The sequence below is a fragment of the Ischnura elegans genome, chromosome 12 (assembly GCF_921293095.1).
Source record: "Ischnura elegans chromosome 12, ioIscEleg1.1, whole genome shotgun sequence".
Taxonomy (NCBI): Eukaryota; Metazoa; Arthropoda; class Insecta; order Odonata; family Coenagrionidae; genus Ischnura; species Ischnura elegans.
The window spans coordinates 54,395,686-54,421,645 of NC_060257.1; the positions used below are offsets into that span (position 1 = coordinate 54,395,686).

Here is a 25,960-nt window from a genome sequence, read left to right on the forward strand (position 1 = left end):
GTATAAGATACATCAGTAATTATGAACTAATTTATGGCAAAAATGAATATAAACACATCGACAGTGGTTACTAGTTAACAAGTTCATATGCACTTAACATCATATAGCGAAAAATACCTAGAAATCGTTCTCATACGTGAGTATTAATCAAATGGAAGGCGTTGGATTTCAGCTTCGTCTGCTTCCATACCTTTGTAAAATCAGTTACAGCCATAACGAAAGATTGTCAGCAGTTAAAACCTTATGTAGTGAGGAAAGGTATTTTTAAGGAAATAATTATTTATAGCTATCTTGTGGTAAACGTTAATATAAGTTGTCATAGAAGCTACGTACGCACCATTGCCTCTGAGCCCATCGGCATGTTTCCACGGCCTTATAAGAATATAGATGTTATTCCTTGCTTTCAAACACTATTAACAAATATAATATCAGAAACGCAAACGGCTTCTTACCAAGGCCGAAGTGAAATACTTCTTATGAAGTGACGTATGTTAATGTTTTTAATCTCCTGAGTCTCGATCAAGTGATAATAATAATGGCAGGGCACAGCAAACCTAAAAAAAATGATTCTATCCTAGGGACATTTTGCGGGTATAGAATAGGCATATTTAATCGTTGAACAGGGTGAATAATTTCCGGAAGTACCATTATTACCGTTAAAGGCTATTTTATAACGATGCTTGTCTACTCACCAAAGGAATAATTTGAGATTTAAGGAAGTAAAATACCATATGAAAGATAAGAATGAAAGAGATTTTGCAAATAATTTCCGAATAAACTTCCACGAAAACAGTGCAATGGATATAATCCGAGGGATTTGCTGATGTCTGATCACTTTCAGGTGCTGGCAAATCTGAAATATTATCCCTCGCCCAAAAATAAGACGAGTAGTACGACAGAAACCACAGGCTAATACTGCTAATACGCGGTGAATGTACTTTTCATGAGAGTTGCACGCACCATCGATAACAGTTGCATTAAAAGAAATCATCGAAAGAGGTATTAAGAATGAAAACGATTCACATTTTTCCAACTTATATAATGTACACACACATCAAATCTACATTTCCAGAATGATTACGCAATGCTATTGAAACTGAGATTATTTATACAATCAATGCAAGGTAATGTCATGAAAAATAAATTTTAAGTACTCACAATTTAACATTTCTATTAATTCTTTCTGTTACTAATTTCTATTTCTAATTACTAATCATTCTAAGAGATTCAATTTAGTAGGAGAGAATGATGAATAGTTGATGAAAGCCGTCGCACATCTTGCATTTTCTCAGTGTTACTTCATTCCTCCACTATGAATGACATTGACCACTGGAACAGCAGAACCTGTAATTTAAAATGTATAAATTTTGGAGCTTTAGCACACCAAAAAAAGGAATCGTACAGCTATTTCATCGCTTCTCAGGGTCCTTGGGGACTCTAAAAAGCGAAATCCCCGAAGTCTTGTGGCCATAACCAGTGGTGCAACGCGGTACCACACACGTCCACGGCATTTTCCTTTTTTCAGTAAATCCGCGATATATATCCACGAAATATTAATGTAGAACAATAAGGAAATAATGCAGAAGACTAACATTCGAAAATAAATGAAAACTAATTCTTAATTAATAACAAAAATGACTATTTCCACTCACCTGTAGTATGCGCTCAACAATACGGAAATTAACTTACCCGCTAATTCTTGCCCTCCAGAATACGTGGCGCCGCCCCGGCAAACGTGCGGCAGGTCGAGGAAACGACTTCAATAAAAGACCATGGGTTCCCAATGGAGTGGGATAGGAAGTGTCATGGGGCTGATTCCTTGTTTAAATTTTGGGAAACTACGTTTGAAAATGAGAATTATTCAACAATTTCTCATAACGATGGCAGTGTAATCATGCGAAAAATATTTATTTGAAAGGTTAGAGGCTATTAGAAGGACACAAGGTTATCATTAAAATAAATATATGCCAATTAGAACAAATAAACTAATAGTGTTCACCCAACCACTCATGATAAAATTCAACACAGCGGATCCTCGCAAATATGGGTCACGGTAAGCTTGCAAAACTAAGAGATATTGAAATGCTGTATCGTGATAATCTATTCATCGAATGCAATCGTAAAAAAGACGAAATGAAACCGATCGAGTTTGAAGAAGTGAATGTTAATGTTATTCAGATAAAAACTCTATTCTCTAAATTCAATTTGTTAGAGATTATTTATTCATTCTACCAGTTAATCAGGCAAAAAGATACTCTAAGTGGTTTGAAGTTGTAACGCTTCAATTAATTTCTCTTTTTTTTCACGTCACTTACAAATATTTTATTAAACTTTAAATGATACAAACTCGGGAGCAAGGGAACACCCGTCCGCCATAACTATCACAATCCCACTTCCCTCTTTTCATCTCCTCCCGCGCCGTCAACAATCACAACAATTACCTCACTCCACCTCTGCTGCTTATTATCCTCCTGATGTCCTCCCGCGCCGTCAACAATCACAACAATTACCTCACTCCACCTCTGCTGCTTATTATTGCTTGAATTACGTCACACCAAAACCAAAACAAACCACTCAAAATTTGGTGTTACATTTCACTCCACTTCACACACTGGCATTTTATTATTCTATTTGTCACACTTCTTTTACTTATCACTCCCCTTCTTTGTTCACTTTACTCATTCATTCATCATTGTCATCATTCATTCCAAGCATATAAATATTAACTATGTACTTAATAAATAATCAACAAACACTTTTGTAATCATCCATATCAAATTATTACACATGTATTTACCCTCATTTTTTTGTCATATCACCCTTCCACCGTCTCTCTAGGGTGTAATTACTTTCGCCACTTATCTAATTGCCCTATTTTAAATTTTACTCTCTTCCTTTTCTCTTTCCTCCTTCTTCTCTCCACCCGATTTTCGTCCTTTCTTACGTTATTTTCACGTATCCTAAATATTCTCGCGATCTTCTCAGAGTCACTTTCTCCTGCTGATCTAAGCTCGGTTATGTGTAGTGATGGGTTGATCATGAACGATTCGATCAAAAAGATTGAATCACTAGGTGAATCAAATGACTCATGATTCATTTCGTTAAACAAGTCGATCATCAATCATCAATCACTCCGACTTCCGGTTTCATATCAATCATCTCGGTTTCCGGTTTGATTCAAAATTTGGAACGACCGATGCTTAATCTCTTTTCGTCAGGGCAGAAATAGTTGTGATAAAATTAAATACTATGTTATGAAGAACTGAATACTTGTGTAATCTTTCTCTTAAATTTTTTCCAGCAGTTATCAGTATTAATAACACCAATACACGTAAAAGGAAAATATTAAGATGACTCCTGTAGGAGAACGTTAAGAAGTAGAAGTTAAAGCTGGTTATATTTTATTGTGCCGTTCATAAAATTATCCTGCAGATCAGATTCATGCATAGTGTGTGGTGTATTTTGTGTTATATTTTGATCAACTATAGTTAGAAATTATTTCATTAGTGTTAAGAAACTGTGGCAGTTTCGCCTTCCCAAATATTTTCATGACACTGCTTCCTTCATTTTTGCAATCTAATTTACTCATCTAGGAATTCATAATTAAAATAGGTTATGAAATGATAATATGGATAGCAATCAGCATTACCAATGCTCTTCGCAGATGAGGCAGTATTTATTCGATTATTCAAAGTGATTTATTACATCCATTGATTGAGTCTTTTCGATCTTGATTCCTTTTGAGTCTTTTCGATCATGATTCCTTTTGAGTCTTTTCGATCATGACTCCTTTGAGTCTTTTCGATCATATAGTGATTGAATCTTGATTTGAGTCTTTTCGATCATAGTGATTGAATCAATTGATTGAATCACTTATGTGACTCGATTCAAAATGATTGAATCACTAAAATGATCGACTTTGCCCATCACTAGTTATGTGATTGTTTCCTTCCGCCATCATGGAATTGACAAGGTGCTGTCGCTCCGGTTGGCGCGCCTCCGCTACATTGTTTAGTGCAGGCCGCTGATCAGCTGATCTCTCGCCCGGCCGGTGAACGTATCCATCGCCGCGAAAGTTTTTGTCTCGTCGTCCCTCTCTCTGCTGGCTCGACGCTTGCCATTCCCGTTGCTGTGATTTCTTCGAGTCCCATCCGTGCTGCTGGTTGTGCTGGGATGCGCTTCCCGATGTCCTCCACGTACGCTCCTTACGGGGTCCTGATGTATGCCTCCCATCGAACGTCGGGACCTTCAACTGTACCGCGGATGCCATTGTGACGCTGGGTCTCGTGTCTTTCTCACGCACGATGCGTTGGACTGCTTCCTCATCTAGCCCAGCTGCCTTTGTGGTGGATTGTTGTCCTAGCTCGTCCGCCATCTTACCGGGCACTTCCTCCACTTGTTTTTCCTTTCTCCCCTTACCTTCTCGCCGAAACGCCGTTAGCCGTTCGTTGATGCTTTTCATTGTCTCCTCCAACTTTTTGTCTCTTTCTTCTTGTTTGCTATCTCGCCTCTCCAGTTCTGCTTCCCATTTTCTATCTCGACTATCCCTTTCTTCTTCCCATTTTCTATCTCGACTCTCCCGTTCTTCTTCCCATTTTCTATCCCGACTCTCCCGTTCTTCTTCCCATTTTCTATTTCGACTCTTCTATTCTTCTAGCATCTGTCTTAGTAGCACCCGTAGGTCACTGTATCCTTGGTCCTGCGTCTCCATCTCAAACTCATGTGTCTCTATATCTACCCCTTCTTTTATCAAAAGCTGTTTTAAACGCTCCTGCAGCTCAAATTTTTCCCCTTGGGTCGTCGATCCCCGATCCCTCAACAAACTTTGTAAATCCACCTTTTTCAGTTCGTAAAATTTTTTCACTCCCGCCATCTTGAATACCCGCTCTCTACGACGCGACTCGTTCCTCAGGCGTTCCGTGGTCTCGATCCTCTCGTGAAGTCGTACCCTACACGTTGCGGCGCCAAAATGTAACGCTTCAATTAATTTCTCTTTTTTTTCACGTCACTTACAAATATTTTATTAAACTTTAAATGATACAAACTCGGGAGCAAGGGAACACCCGTCCGCCATAACTATCACAATCCCACTTCCCTCTTTTCATCTCCTCCCGCGCCGTCAACAATCACAACAATTACCTCACTCCACCTCTGCTGCTTATTATTGCTTGAATTACGTCACACCAAAACCAAAACAAACCACTCAAAATTTGGTGTTACAAAGTAATAAATTCCCCGCAATGTCGATTGATAGCTTCACTGGCTGAAACCTTGCTATCCCATTAAAAGTCGAGTTATTACAAGGGTACCAATGTTCGTTGAGCGAAGAAGGAATTGTCATCTTTCAAAAAAAATACTATTGCACCCCTCCACAATCATTCCAATGCGCACGCCGCGTTTCGACTCACAGATCCATCATCTGATTCAATATCTGGAGAAAGACAATCGTCTTGTACCAGCCATTGGATCTAGACCCGTCCATTGGATCAAAATCCAACAGCTGGTACAATACGATTGTCATTTTTTCCGGATATTGGTTTAAAACCCGTCGTATGCACTGAAATAATTTCCATGTCCAGGGATTTCTAGTTAAGAGCTAACTGGAGAGCCTCAAGGGATTTTTTAAATCGTAAGCGTATGTACCAGATGCATCAGTTACATTCATCAAAAATTTTCATTTTCATCGTGAGAGCAATTGAGAGAAAGTATAATGCCAATGGCATAAACTGAAGCCGTTATTAATACTTATTTACAAGCGGCTTCGCGCGGCAAATCCCATAACCCAGAGTCAGACATACCCGTGTCCACTGTAGGTGCCAACCTGCGCGGAGCTTCAGGCAGACTCACGCTCGCACTACACATCCTTTTTGGGTTGGATCTGACGCTCGTAGACGCTTGACTTGAGACCTCCTTTGTCCATAAGTTTCTCTTCACTATTCAAAATATAACGGAAAGTCCCCATTGTCACCCGATAGTTGTCAAGAAACGTTGACGTTTCATATTCCAAATCCATATGCACATGTAAATGCACCAAAGGATGAAGTTCGCCATGAAAAAATATAGACTTAGCCGGGATTTACAAAAGGTTGTACTCGCCCATCGTCCTCTGATAAATTCGGTTCACCCAACAAGAGCTTTTTTTTACCAGCTAGCATCTGACGTCTTATAAGGCAAGTACTCTCAAGCAGGCATAGTTCCTCGAAATCCATATTTACGCTGTTTTTCAAACATGGCTAAACTCACGTATGTCTGTGAAGAATACACAAGTCCACTGGCAGCGCAAGTTCGCTTGCAATGGACGAGCCCTACGCCTGTAGCTACTCAGCTTGTTGCCAGTTCTTGCCTCTCGAGTACGTGTGAGACCGAAGCCGCCTGAATACGCTTCCAGTGCACGACCAGCCTTAAGTTCGTCTACATTGTAATGAGGAAAATTAATGATTTTGGAAATGCACAATTGTTTTGAAAAAAGAACAGTTCTAAAAAAAGGGTAGAATATCACCACAAACAAAGTTAATATAAAACCACAGCTTTCGCGCAAGTAGGACCTCGAAGTGACTTACGATCCCCGAAATCCATCGAGTACATCTGGAAAGGTAAATTTACATGTTTCTAGTATGAGAAAAAATTCATGCCAGCAGAATATTGTTCGTAAGTTAAGGCCGCGCGACAGAGCCTCAAGGCCTTTTCATATCGTCAGCGTATGAACCAGACACATAAGTTATATTCATGAAAAATTATGTTTTCATCGTAGAGTCTGAGCAAATGAAACATGTCAATGGCATAAATCGAAGCCAAATCTGCTAAATAGAAAACACTACCCATGGCAACCATGTAAATAATAACAGCGAAATTAGAATTTTACACATTAAAATAGCCTAAAAGCAATCAATATGAGAGTAAGTGGCATAGTAAGTTGCGTAATATATTTTAGAAAGAGATTCATAAAATATAGTATGCTAGATCTGGTGAAAAGTGCATCGGCCGATGTCTGTGGAAAATACTCATTCATTATATCGTGATGGGCTTAATGAGGAAGATACTGAATAGTTATGCTTAAATGTGAGGACGCATCAAAGAAAATTATTGATGTACATCTTCCCGTCCACAATGAATGCATATTCTGCATATGCGGTAAGATTCAGTTACTTTACAGTATTTATTTATTTAATTGTATAGTCAATACGTCTCTTCTTCTTATTGAATAAATATATAATATTCTATATAATTCTAATCTAATAATTCTTGTCCCCCAACGGACCTTATAACAGACACAGAAATGAAGGCAAAGATGCATAATCATCTTCTGCAAATACCGGAAGATAACCACGACAAAAACGAGCATGCTCCATTAAAAGACATTGACAGCTTTTTCAGGTGAGTATAAGAATTACAGTTTAAAAAGCAGAGAATTTATTTCTTTTTATGCAATGACTTCGTTGAGGAGCCATTCCTTTCACAAGGGACCTAAAACTTATATAACTGCAGTCTATTATAAACACTGACCATATTCGTAATAAAACTTAACTACCGTTCGTAATATAACCGCCTCTTTAAAAATGCTAATATAACCGACCCGTGTATGGATCATATAAGACACCGTGCATGGCGCTCATATTATGGGATTATGCCCATTCTTGAGAATTCCATATATTTTTCCGAGTGAGTAAGAAGTTATCATGACGTAAAATCTTTTGTATACCCAAAACATGGGGCTGCAACGTGGGAATGGAATTTGAAAAGCAGAACTTCAAATAATACCGTCTTCATATCAAAGTTTCCATGTGGCTCCTCTTCTTAGGACTTACTCATTACTTATTGTTAGTAGGTCGGTCCATTTGATCCTTATCATTCTTCTCTAGCACCATTAATTCAAAGATCACCAACATAGATTTCCTCTAGTTTTTCAACACCCATACCTCAATTCCGTAGAGAAGCTTACTCCAAATATAAGTTCGGATAAATTAAATTGAAACTTGACGCTTGAACGTGGTGGAAGTGCTATAAAGTACTTTCATTGCTAATCTAATAAATTGATTCCTTCCTTCTGTTTCAATTGACAAATTTACCATTCAATTTATAACTTTCTACAATTCGATATTTCAATCAGGTGCATCCAAAGCAAGCTTCCCTGGAATCACTACAGCTGCTGTTGGAGCTGTCATCAGCAAAAGGACTCGTGCAACCCACAACCACGGGAAGCAAAGAAAAGAAACATGAAAATAAATATTTACCTATGCCTTGTGTTTTGTACATGCATTTGTGTTTTTACTTGTTCATACTAGAATAAAGAATCATTATCATGATTATTTCTTTCACTTCATATGATTCCCCATGTATGGGTATCATTCAGTGATTCAACCCTAAGGTTAGTTTGCATAGGTGAGGATGGCGCTAACTCCGAGCTAAGTTATTAGCGTGTGATTTGCACAAATTCAGGCGAGGAAGACCAGTTCCTTTCTCTGAGCCTCCTCACACTTAGAGAATTTTATTTTCAGGGGTCTCCGAATGTTTCATCCGAGATTCGAACCCGTGACCCCTCGATTATCGGCAAAGCCACGTACCCAATAACCACCATGCTCCGTTAAATAAGTGACTAAATTAAATTTTTATTAAATATTAAAAGTATTTCAATAGTAATATCTTTTTAAAAATTCTTGATATGCGTGTGATGAAAATATTTCCAATGTATGGTCCGTAAATATTCCATACAGCACTGGTATATTTCCGGGTTACGGGATATATATATTCTATGAATTAATAATATAGTCCTCGTGTATCAGAGTACCGTAGAAAAGCAAGTGCGGTACGCATAGAATTACCTGACTTCCTATACGAGACGAAATATCCACGTCGCGATAAGACAGCAATGTCTCAGCATTTAACTAAAAAATGCATTTAATTAAATAAATAAAAAGACAAGCCTGAAGAGAAATACTACGAAGAGATAATCACTCCATTACGTTTTGAGCACATTCTATGAAAAAATAAGTGTGGTCCAAGGAGTAAATTCATAAAATACTCAAATGTTAGTTCATAAATATTGACTTAAAATTACCAAACTTTAACGCCAGTATTATGAAGTAAATTTAAAAAGGATTATAGAAGGTAGAGAACGTTTTGAAGTACGTGGTTTTCCATTCGAGTTTGAATATCCACTTTGCCTAAAGCTGGAAGGAATCAAACTTTTTCTGAAGAAAGGATACATACACATACATATGATATCATTCAAGATAAAAAGACAAGCCTTAAGAGGATAAACCAAGCGGATATAAATGCTCCATTAGGTTTAAAGCATATGATTCATATTTATATAATTATAATGTATTTTAAGAAAAAAAGTCAATCCAAAGCATAATTGCACGTGGAAATTAGAACAGAACGCTCAAGATGGTGAAGGTATATTTACATTAACAATTTTTTAACGCCAATTTAGAAACAAAATTTACATTTCATAATAAACAGAGAGCAAATCTACTTTGATACACATACAATTTACCATATGTGTCAGAATATCCACGTAGCGTAAAGCCGGAAGGCATCATAATTATTCTGAAAAACGGATTACATTCGAGATTAAATAAAAGCACGAAGAGTAATACCACTCACAGATAAACGCTACATTAGGTTTATAGCACATTATTCGTTTATATATTATAAAAATATTATTTTCTTCTAAGAAAAAAATCTGTTAGGTAATTTCACATGGAAATTATAACACGATACTCCATAAGGCTAAAATCCCATACTAATCCCGCAACAATGAACCGAGCCCGTTACCAAGATACATTCTTGGAATCATCACTTGATTCACTTGAATGCGAATTGGCGAGGAAGAGTCAATAGCGATTACAAGCGAATTACAAAGCAATCCAGCACTTACAAAAAGCTTGTAAGAAATATTGCATAATCGTGCGAGAAGTATTACAACGACCACATTGAACGGAAAGAATTCCAATTACCTCCCAGCGCGAAACGTTTTGCTCCGTTACCAACCAAGAAAGTAAGTTGGAACCCAATTATAATTCCACACGGAAAATTTTCCTCGGTCAGCAAATTTACAAAATACCATTAAATATTAAATGATTCAGCGCGTAATCCCTTAACTAGTGGCTTATCTTTCTATTCCATTTTATTTGCGTCCAGGGAATAAGCCAGAAGATCCATCATGGGAATTCGGAAGGCGATGAAGTGGTTGCAGCCATCTAATGCTGTTGCATTGGCATCCAGTGCCCTCATGATGGTCCTGACGACGTTGATCAGCGACCGGAGGAGAGGGGACACCAGCGTGCATGCAGAGAAGGTGCAGCACTTCACCATTAAGAAGCAGGGAGGATATAACCTGGACGACGCGATGTACAACGTCAGACCAGCTGAAAAGTCAGCGAGACAGAAGACCTCCAAGATGGAAGAGCTCTATGTACTCATCCAAAATTGGAAGAATTTGGGGAAACCCGTGATATTACAGGAAGAACAAAATTTAATACTGAAAAATTATGTGCTAATATCCACCAAAAGCATTGTAAATGGTGGATTATTTAAGTCTGAAAGTTTGGAATATGTATCCTCCAAGTAAATGATCCCACTGATGTCTAAATTCTAATCTCAACAACTCTATAATGTCTTTTTCTTTTGAATTGTGTAAATTCAAATTTAAATATTTCTCAAATTTCGTTTTCTTTTGTGATGTGCCAATATCCACCAAACATTATGAAATGGTGGATTATTTTCATCTGAAAGTTTGGAAAATGTATCCACCAAGTAAATGAAACCACTTATGTCTACATTATAATTTATACAATTCTATTATGTCTTTCTCTTTTGGAATGCTTAAATTCAAATTGAATACTTCTTAAATTGTGTTATGTCCTAATTCTGCAATTCCATTTTCTTTTGAAATGTGTAAATTCAAATTTAAATGTTTCTAAAATTCCCTTTTGATTTGAAATTTAATAAATTTCTAATTGAAAGCATGCAAATCAGCATGCATTCATAATTTTTTCTGCCATAATTCGCGTCTAAGTCATTTTATTTACGAATCCCATACCTATAGCTGACACCCAAGAGACTGCATTGACCTCATAACACGCATAACGAGTGGTAATGTAGTGAGAGTAACTTTTGGAACCTTAACTAAAGGTGCCTCTTTAAATCCCGGCTTGATTTTTCTTCAAACTACATTAAAAATCCTCTCAGAGAGAAACTGTTCTGGGAAAGGAACTTGCCCGGAGAATGTGGTATATAGGCGTCCTTCAAAACAGCGGACAGATGATACAACCACCTACGCAAGTTTGAGAAATTGCTTCATGCTTTATTGGTGGAAATGCAATAGAATTTAAGTATGAACTATGAATGGTAATTGAATATAAGGAATAGAGGCCTTGAATAGAAATTGTAAGATGAAGTGCTCCAACTACCGGCAATCAATCGTCTATGTTCGATAAGCACCTTCGTGAGAGCAAAAATACCTGTAACTCAGACCTGGAAAATAAAAATAGAAAAGAGAGGTGAAAAAAATTGATTTTCTGTAACAATACGAAATAACTAAATTATAGTTTCGGATTTAATAAGATCAGAGTCAAATTAGTTTCATAAATCTTCAGCTTAGTTTAGTGACATAATATTTTTACTTAAATCGCTGCTAATTATACTCATTCCTTACGAGCAAACTAAGGTAAGAACACAAATTATTTACCAAATCCGCTGGTACAAAATCTAGCGTTGTAACACGGCTTTCTAAAGCTTTCCAAATTCAGTAATGTCCTTGAAAGAAACTCATTCATTCACGACTTTATAAGGAAAATATTCAAACATCAACAGGCACCGTCATATCACGATATGAGGCTATCTCTATTCGCTTAAGATTGCCCAGATATTTCGCTTAACATCTGGAATGCTGTGACGCATGGATTCCATAATAAAGTGTCTACTATCTCGACCTATTTACGGTAAACTTGACCCAATTCCCTCACATATAAACGTATTACTAGCAAATATGCGCCTTGTATTGCAAGGATAAATACAGATGTATGACGAAATTTCTAGAGCAGGCTTTTTGATAAGACCACTATTTCTAGGTTATTGGATTAATTAAAACAAGCTTGGTCCCATTTGGTTTTGATTTATATCAATATAATTAGATCCATTGAAAGAAATAGTAGTTTCAAACAAGAAATAAAATCAAGTTCACCCAAGTAGGTAACCGTAACTAATAAAGCATAAGCAGAATTTTCTATAATTTAGCCTTGAACGGCTTTGCACAATGGTGGAAACCACAAAGTTAAAATAAGATGTGACTTCACACCTTCCTTCCACTAAAAGTACACAAAAAACGCAATAAATACGATTTATAATCGGTTCAATAGCATAGAATTTTAATTTAATTTAAAACTTGATGCATAGCATATCATAAAACTAAATCTCACTTCTTACCAAACTTCACCTACATACTTAAGCACTATAAGAATTTTTTAAAGGCATTTGACTCAGTAAATTTTCAAAGATGACTAGATATATTTACTAAATGACGATAAAGATTTCTCCCAAATTTAATGAATCCTAACCGCAGTGAATATTTGGTCACTTTTTCTTATCAAACTGCACGAGGGAATTAAAATAAAATCACGCTCAAGAAAAAGTTACGGGTCCAACGACCAATTTAACTTGGGTGTGAAAACTTTGGATGGAAAATCTACGGTTACACACACCGCAGCGGAGACTACTGAATTTATGATTCAATTAAATTTGTACTATTAAAGTTAATTTCATTGTCGATATAGGTTCGCAGTGCCACTGATGTGGTCTAATACCGAATTAAAAGATTCTGTCAGCCATTCGGTTGGATTTAGCACCTGATTTTACCCAACATTCTTTCCATTGAACGACTCACAATTTACTGTACATTCAACTATAATACTCCGCCAAAAGAAAAATTTTATGCGCTTAAAAATACAAGAAACGAATTCAATAACATTTTAAAATGTACATCTACCCTTTATTAAAAGTATTGCAATAATTGTAATTTCAACGAGTTTAAGTAAAGGAATGAGAAAATAGTTTTTTTGCGTGATATAAATTTCTTGGGCAACCACTCAGATGGAATAACGAAATTTATAGCTAGCTTATATAACAAAATTATGATTTTTTGGCCCAAACATATAAGAATAATAGGCAACCCTCATACCGCCCAAGCAGGCCCTCCCAAACAAATTTCTAGCTACGAGCCTAATTCGTGTGGCATTACTTGTCCAAGCAAACGAATTTTTTTTTTATTACTACTATAGAATCACTGGTTATGTTATTGTTACAAAAATTTGTGTAATATTCGTTAAGCCATACGAATTACGATCAAAAATAACCATGGGCAAGTCACCATAATTTATTGAAGAATTATGGAGGGCATTCAGTAATTAAGTCAAATCAAGTACGTCTTATGAGAAGGGTGTTACGATAGGCTAAAATATCTTTAAAAACTTATAAGCAGATAATTAAGGGAGAAACCATTCGACGTGAGGTGTTACAGAAGAATAATGAAGATCAAATGAGTAATTTGTGTGAGCAATGTTGACCTCCTTAGAAGAGTGGGATAAAAGAGAATTTTTCGAGAAAACATATGAAGAAGATGGTAAACCTTAATCGTCAAAACATGACAACGATGGCCCGATGAGGGCAGCCACTGAATGAAAAGTGATAAGGAATAACGTCAAAGAAAGGTTATGGATTCTGTTAATAATAATTATTATTAATTTTTACTAAATCAAAACACTACTAATTATTTTTAATAATTATTACTAATTAGTAGTATTTTAGTAATGGATGAAGGAATTCAAGCAAAATAATCGAGAGATAAAAAATTAGCTTATCGGAAAATTCAGTGGAGAGCTATTAACCAGAGAGGAAAAACCTATCTAATGTTTATTGACGTGATGATGAATTTTTAATATAACTACCTGCCATTTATTAAATATTGTGTTTCAATACTCTTTTCGGATGCTTGAGCGAGAATTGAATAAATTTATTCAAGCGTAGCGATCAAACATCAACAAAGATTGCGGTATTTCTCGTTTGAATCATGAGTGTCACGGCCATTTTTTTAACAGAATTCTCACCCAACGCTGATAAGGTAGGTAGAAGATATTATGATTACAAGGCTATGAGAGGCGGCCTTAAAATAATATCACTGAAGGATTTACCATGAAAATTCAATATCAGCGATCCTAGAAAAAAATGCAGAGCAAAAGTAGGAGAACCCCTATAAAATCCCAACACATTTGATGATTCTCATCACAGCCATTCGTGGAGTAATATACCATGTATCGACTGACGATCCTATCCTGCTTGGTGGCATGCACTATTGGTGAGTATTTTGCTACCCTTTCCATCTCGTCAACGAAATTTGGACGGTCGAAACCCCATTCTTGGAAACATTCGGTCGTTACCGTGAAATTTGTGGCATCGTCTGCACACACAATTTTTATTGGTACAATATTATTTATTCATCAAAATAGCGTACAACTTGTGTTAGGTTTCCATGAAGCGCTTTCTCTTCCACCATCTGAGAATTTCCTATTCATATCACACAACGGCCAACTACCTTCCATTCCATTTAAAAATCCTATTCTCTTCCTTCCTCTTTCTTGTATACCTGGCATCCTACCCTCTGTAACCTGTAGTAGTGTTTTCAAAATTCCCTCGCGTTAAGTACTCGCTCAATCCATACCTTGTCTCCTCCGTATTTCATCTAAAATCTGCCTCTTCACCCACCATGTCCAGCACTTCGTCGTTCCTCCTCCTTTCCGTCCACTTCACCTTCTCAATTCTTCTCCAGACGCACATCTCAAACGCCTCCAGTCTTCTCTCGTCATCCCTCCTAAGCGTCCATGTTTCCGCACCGTAAAGCGCTACACTACAATCAAGCTCTTCACTAGTCTTTAATTTTTTACATAACGTTAGGACTAAGAAGTTCATTTGTAAAGGTTAAGAGTTGTCGTGAGTTAATTTTTACCGTTGACGCAGTTTAAGATACTGTTTTGTGAATTGTTAGGACATAGATTGATTTTTCACAGATTATGGAAAAAGTCCTGATCGCATTAAGCCCTTCTGAACCATGAATGATGATGAGTCTTAAAGAAATAAGTTCGGTTACCGATGTTTTAAGCTCTCGTGGGTTAATTTTTTTCACGTGGATGCATTTAACGCAAGCATTTTGGCCAATAAATCGATTAAAGTACAGCACATTTATTATATATACAAATATTTTTCACTGATTATAAAAAAATTCCTGTTCATATTTCCACCTTTTGCAGAAAATGTGTTGACTTTCTTAGAGTAAATATTTCCCATTTTTCGCTTAAACTGACATGGTCCATACTATACTTAACACCTACTATTCCCAGACACTGACTTACTATTAAAGTTTCTTAATCGAGGAAATATTCCAACTACAGAGGGCATAAAGTCAATGACGTCATGGCAAAATTAGCAGTGCCGGAACGCACTTTCTTTCACGGTCTTTAGAAGTGAAATATTACTCTGTGCGTGCTTTTTTATATCAAGTCATTATTTAAATTATATTACTATTTTTTGTTTTGGTTACAAATGTATCAATTAGTAATTTTGAGGCTATTTTGACTTTTGTGTCTTTTGTTAACCAGAGCCGGATCGCCGTTACGGCACTATGACTCCACTGCATAAATCTTAATATGAGAAAAGCATAAGTACATTTTTTTCGAAAATGGGCACACATTCGAACGAGGGAGTTTATAAACAAACTCACTGTTATGGGGAAACAATTCCTGAAAATAGTACCAATCATGTTAACGTGATTGAAAAATTATATAAATAAATTTTGTTATAAAAGTCAGGGATGCAGGTAATAGGTGATTCCTTCCAGAATGTCGTTATCACATTTTTAGTCCTCCTGCTAGTTCTAGTTACGAGCCTTTCCCGATAGTTTTTTTTACCTCATTGAGAGGGTAAAGAAAATTAATTGTTTTAGCCACATTTTTAAAAATTTCTCATAATTATTGATCAATCTTTTAACTACGAAAAAAAGGCTCACTATGAAGAGATTTATTACCTCACACATTGATGACTCCACTTCCACATATTAATGTAAATAATAATATAAAATTATCTAATGAAAAATAAACGGAAATGAAACGCTAATAAAATTCATCCTATCATGGGCTACCCAGCGGGAGGCAACAGGGGGCAGCACCCCTCCCCCCCCAGAAGCACAAGTAAATTTAGTTTAAAACGAAAGTTTTGAACAAATTTTTTTTACATCCTAAAAAAAGTGATATTATTATAAAACAGTGATTAAAATTATATTTTTTCGAGCAATTAATATTAAGAAATAATAAAGAGTTGTCATGATTTTCTTGAACTTTTGGTTTCCTTAGCCTTTTCTGTGTTACAACTTGAACGACCACGGCTTGCACCCCTCTAGTTTTGATCCTGGGTACGCCCTTGATCCGTACGATTTAATACAAAAGTTTGATCCTCCTCAATCATTTGTTCAAACAGGGGGGCCAACATTGCGGCGTCCACTGCCGGATGGAAAGATAATTGGAGGTTCTCATGCTCCGATTGAGTCCTACCCGTATCAGGTAAGTTCATATAAATCATGCGGGAGTTTTTTGGTCTTTCAAGTGATAATAACTGTATACTTACACAACTTATGGTAATCATATGCAAATCATGTAGCCACCAAGAGAGAGTTATTTTTTCGCATGCCCATAACCGATGCTAAAGACTTCACTTTGTTAAATAATATCAAAATTTTGCAAAGCGGACTGTATTTCTACAGTTCACAACTTTCACTATGGTATCAAAAATTACTCTGGAAATTAGAGTTTATTACTCAAAATAAGATTTCAATGACTAAAGTAACGCACCTCAAATCCCTCCAATAGTACTAAACCTAAAATGTCATGAAAATTAAGGTAATAACTAAGAGGCAGAATTTTTAATCTATTCAAATTGATTTATTTATTTATTTATTTCCTTACGATAAACGAGTAAATTCTAACCTTTAAAACGATTTTTTTTTTTTCAAAAAAATTTTACTCTACCCAACATAAGCCATTGCCGCAAAATGTACTTTCCTACACAACAGGGAAAAAATACAGGTTCAATTATGAATTCAACCGACTACGATTTCAACAAAATAACATAAATATAAATTGAAAATGACAAAATGTGTTAAAAACCAAGGAAAAAATAAATGTTTGGAATATAGGAAGCGAAATTTCATTTCTGTTTAGCGATTCCGGATGGAACAGAGGAGCCCAAGAAATGTTGTGTTTGTCGATTTGAGAAACTTACTTGTTATTGCATTCTGGATATTGAGTGACTTATAAATGTTGAAATCGACATGTTTCTTGAAAATATCGATTCTACTCCCCATAGCACATTTTAGGAGGTTGAAATATCAAATTCGAGGAAAAATAAGAATGAGGCCAACCCCTAAATTACAGCCCGAAACCTTACTCTTCATTTACACAACATAATACTTCGAACCCTGGGTTGTTACTTAAAGCCACATTCAACTCACGATTCAACCTTTTTTCCAGCTTTCAATGCGACACGACGGACGCCACATCTGCGGAGCTTCAATTATCAGTACAACTTACGCCATCACAGCAGCCCATTGCACCGACGGGTGAGTAACTTTGACGGTATAATAACTAATCACTTTCCTCATGAAATTGAAAATCGCTTTCCGTAGTTTAAGACCCATTTTTGGACTACTGTGTTACAGAGAGTGGAACGCTGAATACTAATCGAAGGGACCCGGGATCAAACCCTAGTGAGCCCTTTGAACGCATCCGAACGAAAACCCTCATTAAGTGTGAGGTGGCACAGAGCATATAGATTTATGAATTAATCCTTTTAATTCACCTTTGGTACACCTCAGCCCTCCCACTTGGGTCCCATTTTGTACATGCATAAAACCTCGTTTATCCGGACCTCAATTATCCGGCTCTTCGGTTTATCCGGATCAAGAATCCGGTCCGATGTTCCACAAAAAGTACCATATGATATTGCACTTTTCAATGTAAAAAATAAGCAAAAAAACAAACAATATAATAAATTTAAACGATATGTGAGTTCAGTGAATGCCTGAAATTTTGGTAAACTACCGATTACGCGATCAAACAGCAATTAAACGTCACACAAAAATAAAACAAAGAAATCAAACGATTTATTTGTAAACAAAAACTACACGCATTTCTCCTTTGCATGAAATGTATTCTGAAGTGAGTTGTGCTGATGGTTGATTCCATGATAAATAAATGATAAGTTAATTCCATTACAGTACAGTACTTATTGTTTTCATCGATATTCCTATTGCTTCCGGTATATCCGGATTTTCGTCTATCCCCATCATGTGCGGTCCCAGTTAACCCGGGTAAACGAGGTTCTATTGTAGTTGGAAAAAACGTAGAATAACACCTCACTTGTAAATGAAAGAGAATATTCGGTGGAGTAAAAAATGAGAACTGATATTACATGCTACCCCTCACCGAACGTGGGAAATTCACGCGTCTATGGCTTACTAAAATTTTTATTCTGGATCAGTCCATTACTACTTCATGCGAAAAAATGTCACATAAACTTAGCAAATAATCTTAAGATGACATAAATGCTTAATGAAAAGCAAAAAACTTTGTAACTCCACATGAATTTATGAAAGTATGACCTAGGTTTCGACGTGGCACGTGATCACCTGGTAGATTTCAATGGAAGACAGAATACATACAGCCGCACACACATTTCTTTCAAAAGACGAAAAAATCCCAAAAACTCAAAGAAAAACCCCACCCCTAAACTCACACCTCTTTGGTGTTTCTTTAGAAATCCATGTGCTATGACTATACAGTCTCTGCCTTCCATTCAAATATACCAGAACGGCGTGGCACGTCGATATTTAGGCCGTACTTTAATAAATTCATGTGAAAATACAAAGTTTTTTTACTTTTAATTATTTCAAGTCGATTCAATGAAGTCATGGCCGAGATAACGCATTACACACATATTTGTTCTATTTATAATGCGAAACATTTTATTCCCAGATTATCTGCAGGGGAAATAACGCTAAAAGCTGGAAGCGGGGACAAGACCGCAGGAGGAGTCATCCACAGCGTGGCTAGAATAATCCAAAACCCTGGTTTCGGATACAGATTGGACTATGACATTTCACTGCTCGAGGTAGGTAACAAAACTTTACCAAAGCTTCAAAGCAATGGCGAAGTTATCACGCTTTTCCCACTTTGGATACATATAAATTTCAGCGAAAGTCTCCCACGGTTTAAGTCCTCTAGGTACGACTTAACGACGGCTGACTTTTTTACAATCTTCACGATTCTCTCTCACAAACCAGATGAAAATAGGGGAGTCAATTATCTAAACGTTGTCAGGCATGGTAATGCAACACTGTAAGGAAACTGGAAACATCGTCATTCAAGCGATACGCCCAGAAATCTTTGAATTTTCTTTAATGCCAAATTATTTTGTATCGCGAATACATAAATTTAATCGGAATCATTACGAAAATCTAGCGAATTCGCTTCCTTTCATAGTATCATGGTCACATTTGTTCGGCAGATAACATTACCGTACTTCATAAATTTAACAAAATTATTAAAAATTAGCTTGTTAATTCTTACAATAGACGGCCTCAGTGGCAGCGGGGTAAAATTCTCTCCAGACAAAACAATAGTTCGAGGGTTCGAGTCTCGACTGGATAGGTTGCCACTATCCCTTTGGGCATGGTTGTTCGTGCACGTGTAATTGTTGAATGAACCCCGATGTAAATGTATGTGCTGTTTTCGGTGGTATGAATATAAATAAATAAACAATAATATCCCATAGAGTACGACCACTAGACTTCTATACATGCCTCAAATGACAAACCTTGAAGGCACCGAAAATTATGAAAATAACGAAGTGGCACTTTTGGAGTCTGGTCTTCAATTTTAATAACACCAGGCATAAAAGAATACCTGGATACACCAGTCTACAGACTGTCAAAGACCAAAAATAATTTTAAAAACATGGCTATTAAGGCATACAACATACAGCCAAGGGAGGTGAAATTAAAAGACACCAATAATTTTAACAACATGGCCCAGAAATGGTTGTGCAGGAAACCCCTGTATTCAGTTGAAGAATACATGTCCGGGTATTTCGAATGTCTTTGTGTCTAAAGGGTCAATCATCATTGTAATATATTGTAATACCTGACGTATACATAGTTTTATGTATCAATTTGTTTCATATTGTTTTCCCCTTTTCATTTCTGTATGTAAATAATATTTTTTGACAATGCCTATAGTGATTTATATCATTTAACGACAAATAAACTGATTGAATAACTTGTAGAGATCAAAATAAAAGCTCTTTCGTTGAAGTGTATTTTTTTCAATTGCCACTCTACTCTGTGGTTTCAGGTATCAACTCCGTTCGTATTCGGACCAACTGTTCAGCCTATTGCCCTTCCTTCTCCGGGGGAGCAAGTAGTTCCTGGTACGGTGGCTGACGTGTCTGGTTGGGGAACGACATCTGTAAGTAGCAACTGAATTAATCCTTCTCATTATCGCCGAATAACATCTTGAGTATAAGACCTGCGGCTTTTCCTGGTCACTCTGCCAGTTCTTACGATTTAGTTGAACCCTATGACGCAACAGTGTAACTCCCTTCGTTGTTAAGATACGTAATAATTCACGAAATAGTGAAATTCCACAATTTGGCCAAAATTAAAAGAGCTCCCATCGGTCTGAAAATTGGTTTCTCCACGTATCACGTGGTCTAGATTAATAGTTAACAAAACCACAATTGAGTATTATCACCATTGGATGTAAAGGAAATATACTCAAGTTCATTTTAGAGAAAACTTTGAGATTTTTCAGCTAAAAAAGTGATTTTCATAAAAATACGAAGCGTAAAAATAATCGATGTAATGATTTAGAACCTTCGCCAATTAAGACAAGCCATGAAATATAATCCCAGTAATCCGTTTTGATTAAAATAACTTTCAATAAGTAAAAAAGGGAACTGTTTCACAGATCCAAATTCTTAACATATGGACTACCAGTGGAGGAGGGGGAAGTTGCTATGAATTTTATGGCATTATTTTCTCATTTAGCACTATTATTCCTTTTCAAGTCTGGAGGAACGGGTTCTCCCGACCTTCTTCACGTCTTAGTTCCTGTCGTCGACGACTCCGTCTGCGACAACGTGTACAGCACCATGACGGACAGAATGCTGTGCGCCGGATCAGAGGAGGCAGACTCCTGCCAGGTAAGCCACTTCATATGCTATACTTATGAAAAATTGGCGAAAATGTATCCTGAAAAATCAATGAAATTTTAGATTTACTACTTTGACATAAAAAAATAAAATGAATGTATGCTAGCTGCCATTTTTCACTCTTCTTCAAACCAACAGCTAATTGGCGCCTCATGATAAATACAGAAATGCTAGGCAATATGCCAACAGCGCTCAATTCGTCTGCGTTGCGTTGCGTGGCAAAAGTTGAGAATCAACACTCGTGAAAGAATTTGGAGACAACGTGCGATAGTCTCAGAGTATTTAATTTTAGCCATGAGCAGAGTTTTGGGGACCCAGAGGGAGCCTGCCGCCCTCCCTTTTATTTTTAAGGTAATTTTTCAGAAAAAAAAACTTGAAGAAATACCAAAACATTTTAGTCTAACGATAAGATAGTCCTTAAAATGCTGTTTCCAGATACTAATTTAAACAATTTTTCCTCGGAAGGGCCCCGGGAATACCCCCTTATCACTGGGGGGTACTATATAGCCCCTACACCCCCGGCAGGATTGCTGCCTCACCCAACATAAAACTCCGGCCATTATTGTAGCATATGAACACGAATACTTCCCATCTCTCGCGGCATCTTAGAAATCGAAAATATTTCATACTTCAGAGACTGGTCTCTGGTTTATCCGATTGATAGCAGCGAAATTTTTTATTATCCAAGCTTTCCGATTTAAAATATTTGAAAATGTATACTGCCTATAATGAATTAAGGCAATAATATAATGTCCACTCTATCGCTTAGAGAAATTTTGAAGTTAAATCCATTTTGCTACATTGGATTGATATTACTAATAGAATACTGAAAGGATTAATAAGATATCCCTCAGAAAGCCGTAAAAATCACCATTTTGACCCATTTATCTTAAAATTCCGCAATTTATATTCTCGCACCTGCCGCTTATCCTGGTGGGTATTCCATACCCCACACACCCTGGTATTAGTAGCACCTAAACCTCCCCCACCCTTAATCCCTTCCACTTCGATTAATTTTCTGAGTATCGTGTTCCTATTTTCTATTTATTTTTTCTGTGGTTCTCTTTTAAATGGTAGGTTATGAAATTATATTTTGTAATTTGTAATAATCGTAGGACCGTGAAATAAAATGTGATTATTAAACATGGAAAACAGCTATCGCTACTCGAATAGAATCATTTTCATCCTTCCAATGCATCATTTTTCTTTAAATATGAATTATTTAATAAATAAAAGCGAACAAACTATGTATAAATCCACCAATTTATTTTTGTGGTACTACTAGTTTCGACGACACCCCACCCCTCTCCAACTCTCACCACCCTCCCACAACGCCCAATCACACACCTCAGATTTCCCAGCCACCCCTTCCACCTACCTTCTTCCTCCCGATACCACATGATATATAAGGATGTTTGTTTCTTTGTAGCCTTTGTACCTGATGATGACGCCGCTGCGTCGAAACTAGTAGTACCACAAAAATAAATTGGTGGATTTATACATAGTTTGTTCGCTTTTATTTATTAGAATGAACCTCCACAAAGTTGAGCCTGTTACGATAGAGATTATGAATTATTTATTTATATTATGTATGTTTTAACATTTTTAAGCTTTCAAAATAATTATATTTTTCCTCTAAATAATGCTAAAACTATGAAAATCCGATGACGAGAGACACTCGTCATTGCGCGGTTTGGCGTCGAAAGTTCATGACAAGCTAGACTCGTCATTACAGCGCAAGGGGTTAATTCCTGGCAGCGCCCCTGAGTAGCCCTCGTAGTACTTCATGAGCCGATTTCATTCGGTGGGCGATTGTTGAGCGTTTGTGCAGTCGAGGTATCGATATGCTCGAGTCTCGGAGACCTGAATGAGGCTCAAACTACTAAATTCTAAACAGTGGTGTAACTAAGGGAAGGATGAGGGATTAGGTCCCCCAAAAGCCAGAGAGAAATAATAAAATTATTTTAAAATATTGTCTAGTTTTGACATATAATAACTGAATCTGCTTAAAGTTAAATGTCATTTATTAATATCATGGCAGTGAGACAAGACAGACAGACATGGCAGTGAGGGGGGCGGGTGTCCCCCCCCCCCCCGATCCCCCAGGTCCAATGTTGCCAAGGTTTTTAATCCAGGTCCCCACCCCACAAATAATATTCCTAGTTACGCCGCTGATTCTAATAAACACTGTTCTGAAACAAATATCGAGATTAGATCTATATATATTTCATCACCATTGAACACGTACCCCTACTCTGGGATTCCAAAAGACTTCGAGTAAATTTGTACAATCACATTTTTTTCTATCCGTTTTCAGGGTGATTCTGGAGGCCCCTTGGTGCAGAACGGGAAACTCATTGGAATCGTTTCTTACGGATACGGCTGTGGGTACCCTGGTTACCCTGGCGTGTACTCAAGGGTATCAGCACTCCGAAACTGGATCTCGCAAAAATCAGGAGTATAGGAATCTCAACACAAAAATCTTAATATTTATTCAATGTATTTACTTCAAGATAAACTTTCTAACTTCTGATGTAAAATATTTTTTTTAATAAATTATTTTTAAATTGAAAATCAATATGTTTACTGCTCATTTATGCAAATCGAATAATAGGTACTTATTAACTCATTTCCACCCACCGTGACCATATGGCTACATCCTACCATTCATGGGCGTACCCAGCGTGGGGCAGCTGACCCCCCCCCCCCCCTTAGGAGCAAAAATCGCAAATGTCTTTAATGAAAATAAAATTTTTTCAAGCAAATAATTTTTAAAAACTAATAAAAAACTGTTACAGTTTCCTTAAATTGTTAGTTTCATTCACCTTTTCCATGCAATAAACTTATCTAACTTGAACAACCATAGCTTGCCCCCCACCCCCCCGTTTTGATCCTGGATACGAGCGAGCGTCAACAAAAAAACTACCATTCTGAGCATTTGAGGCTCTTGAAGAAAACCCGTAATTCTTTCTGCGCCCGAATTGTCACAAATATGTTACTGATGCTTACAATGACTTAATATACTTATTATTTTATTTTTGAAGCCGGTCATAATTAGCCCACTGACGGAAAGGGAAGGGTAGGAAACGTAAATTCGATATCGGCGCCAACTTTCAGTGAATTACATACAAAGAACATAAAATTTTATGTTCCTTGTATGTAATTCACTTCATTTGTTAACTTAAGTTAACAAAAACAGTTAAAATAGCTTTCTTGACCAATACCGTTACCTCATCAAGCTGACCGACGTAACTACAAATAGGTCACGATCAAGATTTACTAATAATTAAGATTTTTCACTGACCTAAAGCCCTAAAGCATTGGAGGCACCGGTTTGATGTCGTCCGACCTCCAATGGGTACACAAGCCAAAAGATCCAATTACGAAGGAGGAACCAGTTACGGAGCTGATATGCATACTGCTCCAGCACAGAGGACCGCGATAAATTTCCGATTTACAGCAAAAGGCACAAAGAGTCGACTTCATATCAGTTACTTCATGAATGTAATAAACTCAACACGACACTGGCGTAAAAACCTTTGCTAACAAATGGTGGGAACAACTGAAAATCGGAGTTGCGAGCGTCAACAAAATACTTGCCAAGAGGAATGCATAGAAGAGTCTCGATTCCATCCCATAAAAGGATGATGTCTGTTGCCACTTCGTTCGCATTTTAATCGGTTTTCAAAAATGTCCGCGGCGCGTTGATGCGGGCCCTGCGATCCACTTATTTTCCTTTATTTTGCAGTACAGTGTTTGTAATTGTGAGGAATAGCATTAAACTTTTATAAATGAGATAAATCGCAGCATCATGAGTACAAATTTCGGATAAAATCGCTAATTATACCTTATTTTCCCGTGAAACCGGATCAATTTGTCTGTCAGCGACGCGAGTGGCGACTTTAGTAAGCCCATTTAAAGGCGCGATAGCAGACAGCTTAGAGACCATTCAGGTTCCTCTTTTTACTCGTGCTCGTACTCGTGTTGCGGCATGGCCAACTTTATGTTACGGCATTCAAACTGAATAACTTATTTCAATCATAACATTTTCAAGGTAATCAATTTACTGATGGTGATCCATCATTATTTAATGTGTTGATACATTTTTCATATCGCAAAAATAGTCCATTCAATCTGTCATATTTATCACAAATGAGTGACCTATTAGATATCAATTGATGGTGATCCATTGATCAACTTTGATGATAAAAACTTTTCCTTCTTTGATGATAAGAGTTTTTTTTGCCGTTTATGACCGTAAAGTAGCCAAAGGCGGGGATGGAACGTATTTTGGAGAGATTTACACGGTGAATTCTTGAAAATTTAGAATCAATGTTTTCAATCTTTTAAACTATGTACAACCATCGAACCATTGCTTTCCTTCTCTCAATTTAGGTTAACTGCTTTACATGCATAGAATTTTCCACTTCCAATGTTTTAGGGGATACCGCCTCCTGTCTTGAGTAGATATCCTCAATGGAACCTTATGTTGTATCCCTGCCAAATATTCATTTAGACGGATGGACTGAATGATATAGAATTGTGAGTCACTTAATTGTTTAGACAGGTCAAGTGGTTTGTCCAAGTTTTAATTATTTATCAATATTGATAGAATACTAACTATAAGTAATGGCTACGTAAAAAGGGC

The 25,960-nt window shown here is 36.8% G+C and overlaps 1 protein-coding gene and 1 long non-coding RNA gene across 2 annotated transcripts; both read left to right on the forward strand.

The window, feature by feature from the left end:
- Positions 1-6,830: 6,830 nt before the first annotated feature.
- Positions 6,831-8,303, forward strand: LOC124169653. The gene is made up of 3 exons (XR_006867184.1): positions 6,831-7,131; positions 7,269-7,374; positions 8,108-8,303. It is a non-coding gene; the product is annotated as an uncharacterized LOC124169653 (long non-coding RNA).
- Positions 8,304-10,165: 1,862 nt separating this feature from the next.
- On the forward strand, positions 10,166-23,776 carry LOC124168689 (trypsin-7-like). The gene is made up of 7 exons (XM_046546955.1): positions 10,166-10,417; positions 16,494-16,607; positions 17,574-17,662; positions 19,077-19,212; positions 20,454-20,567; positions 21,169-21,303; positions 23,630-23,776. Exons 1-7 carry the CDS (start codon positions 10,166-10,168, stop codon positions 23,774-23,776), a joined length of 987 nt encoding a protein of 328 aa, XP_046402911.1.
- The last annotated feature ends 2,184 nt before the right edge of the window (positions 23,777-25,960 follow it).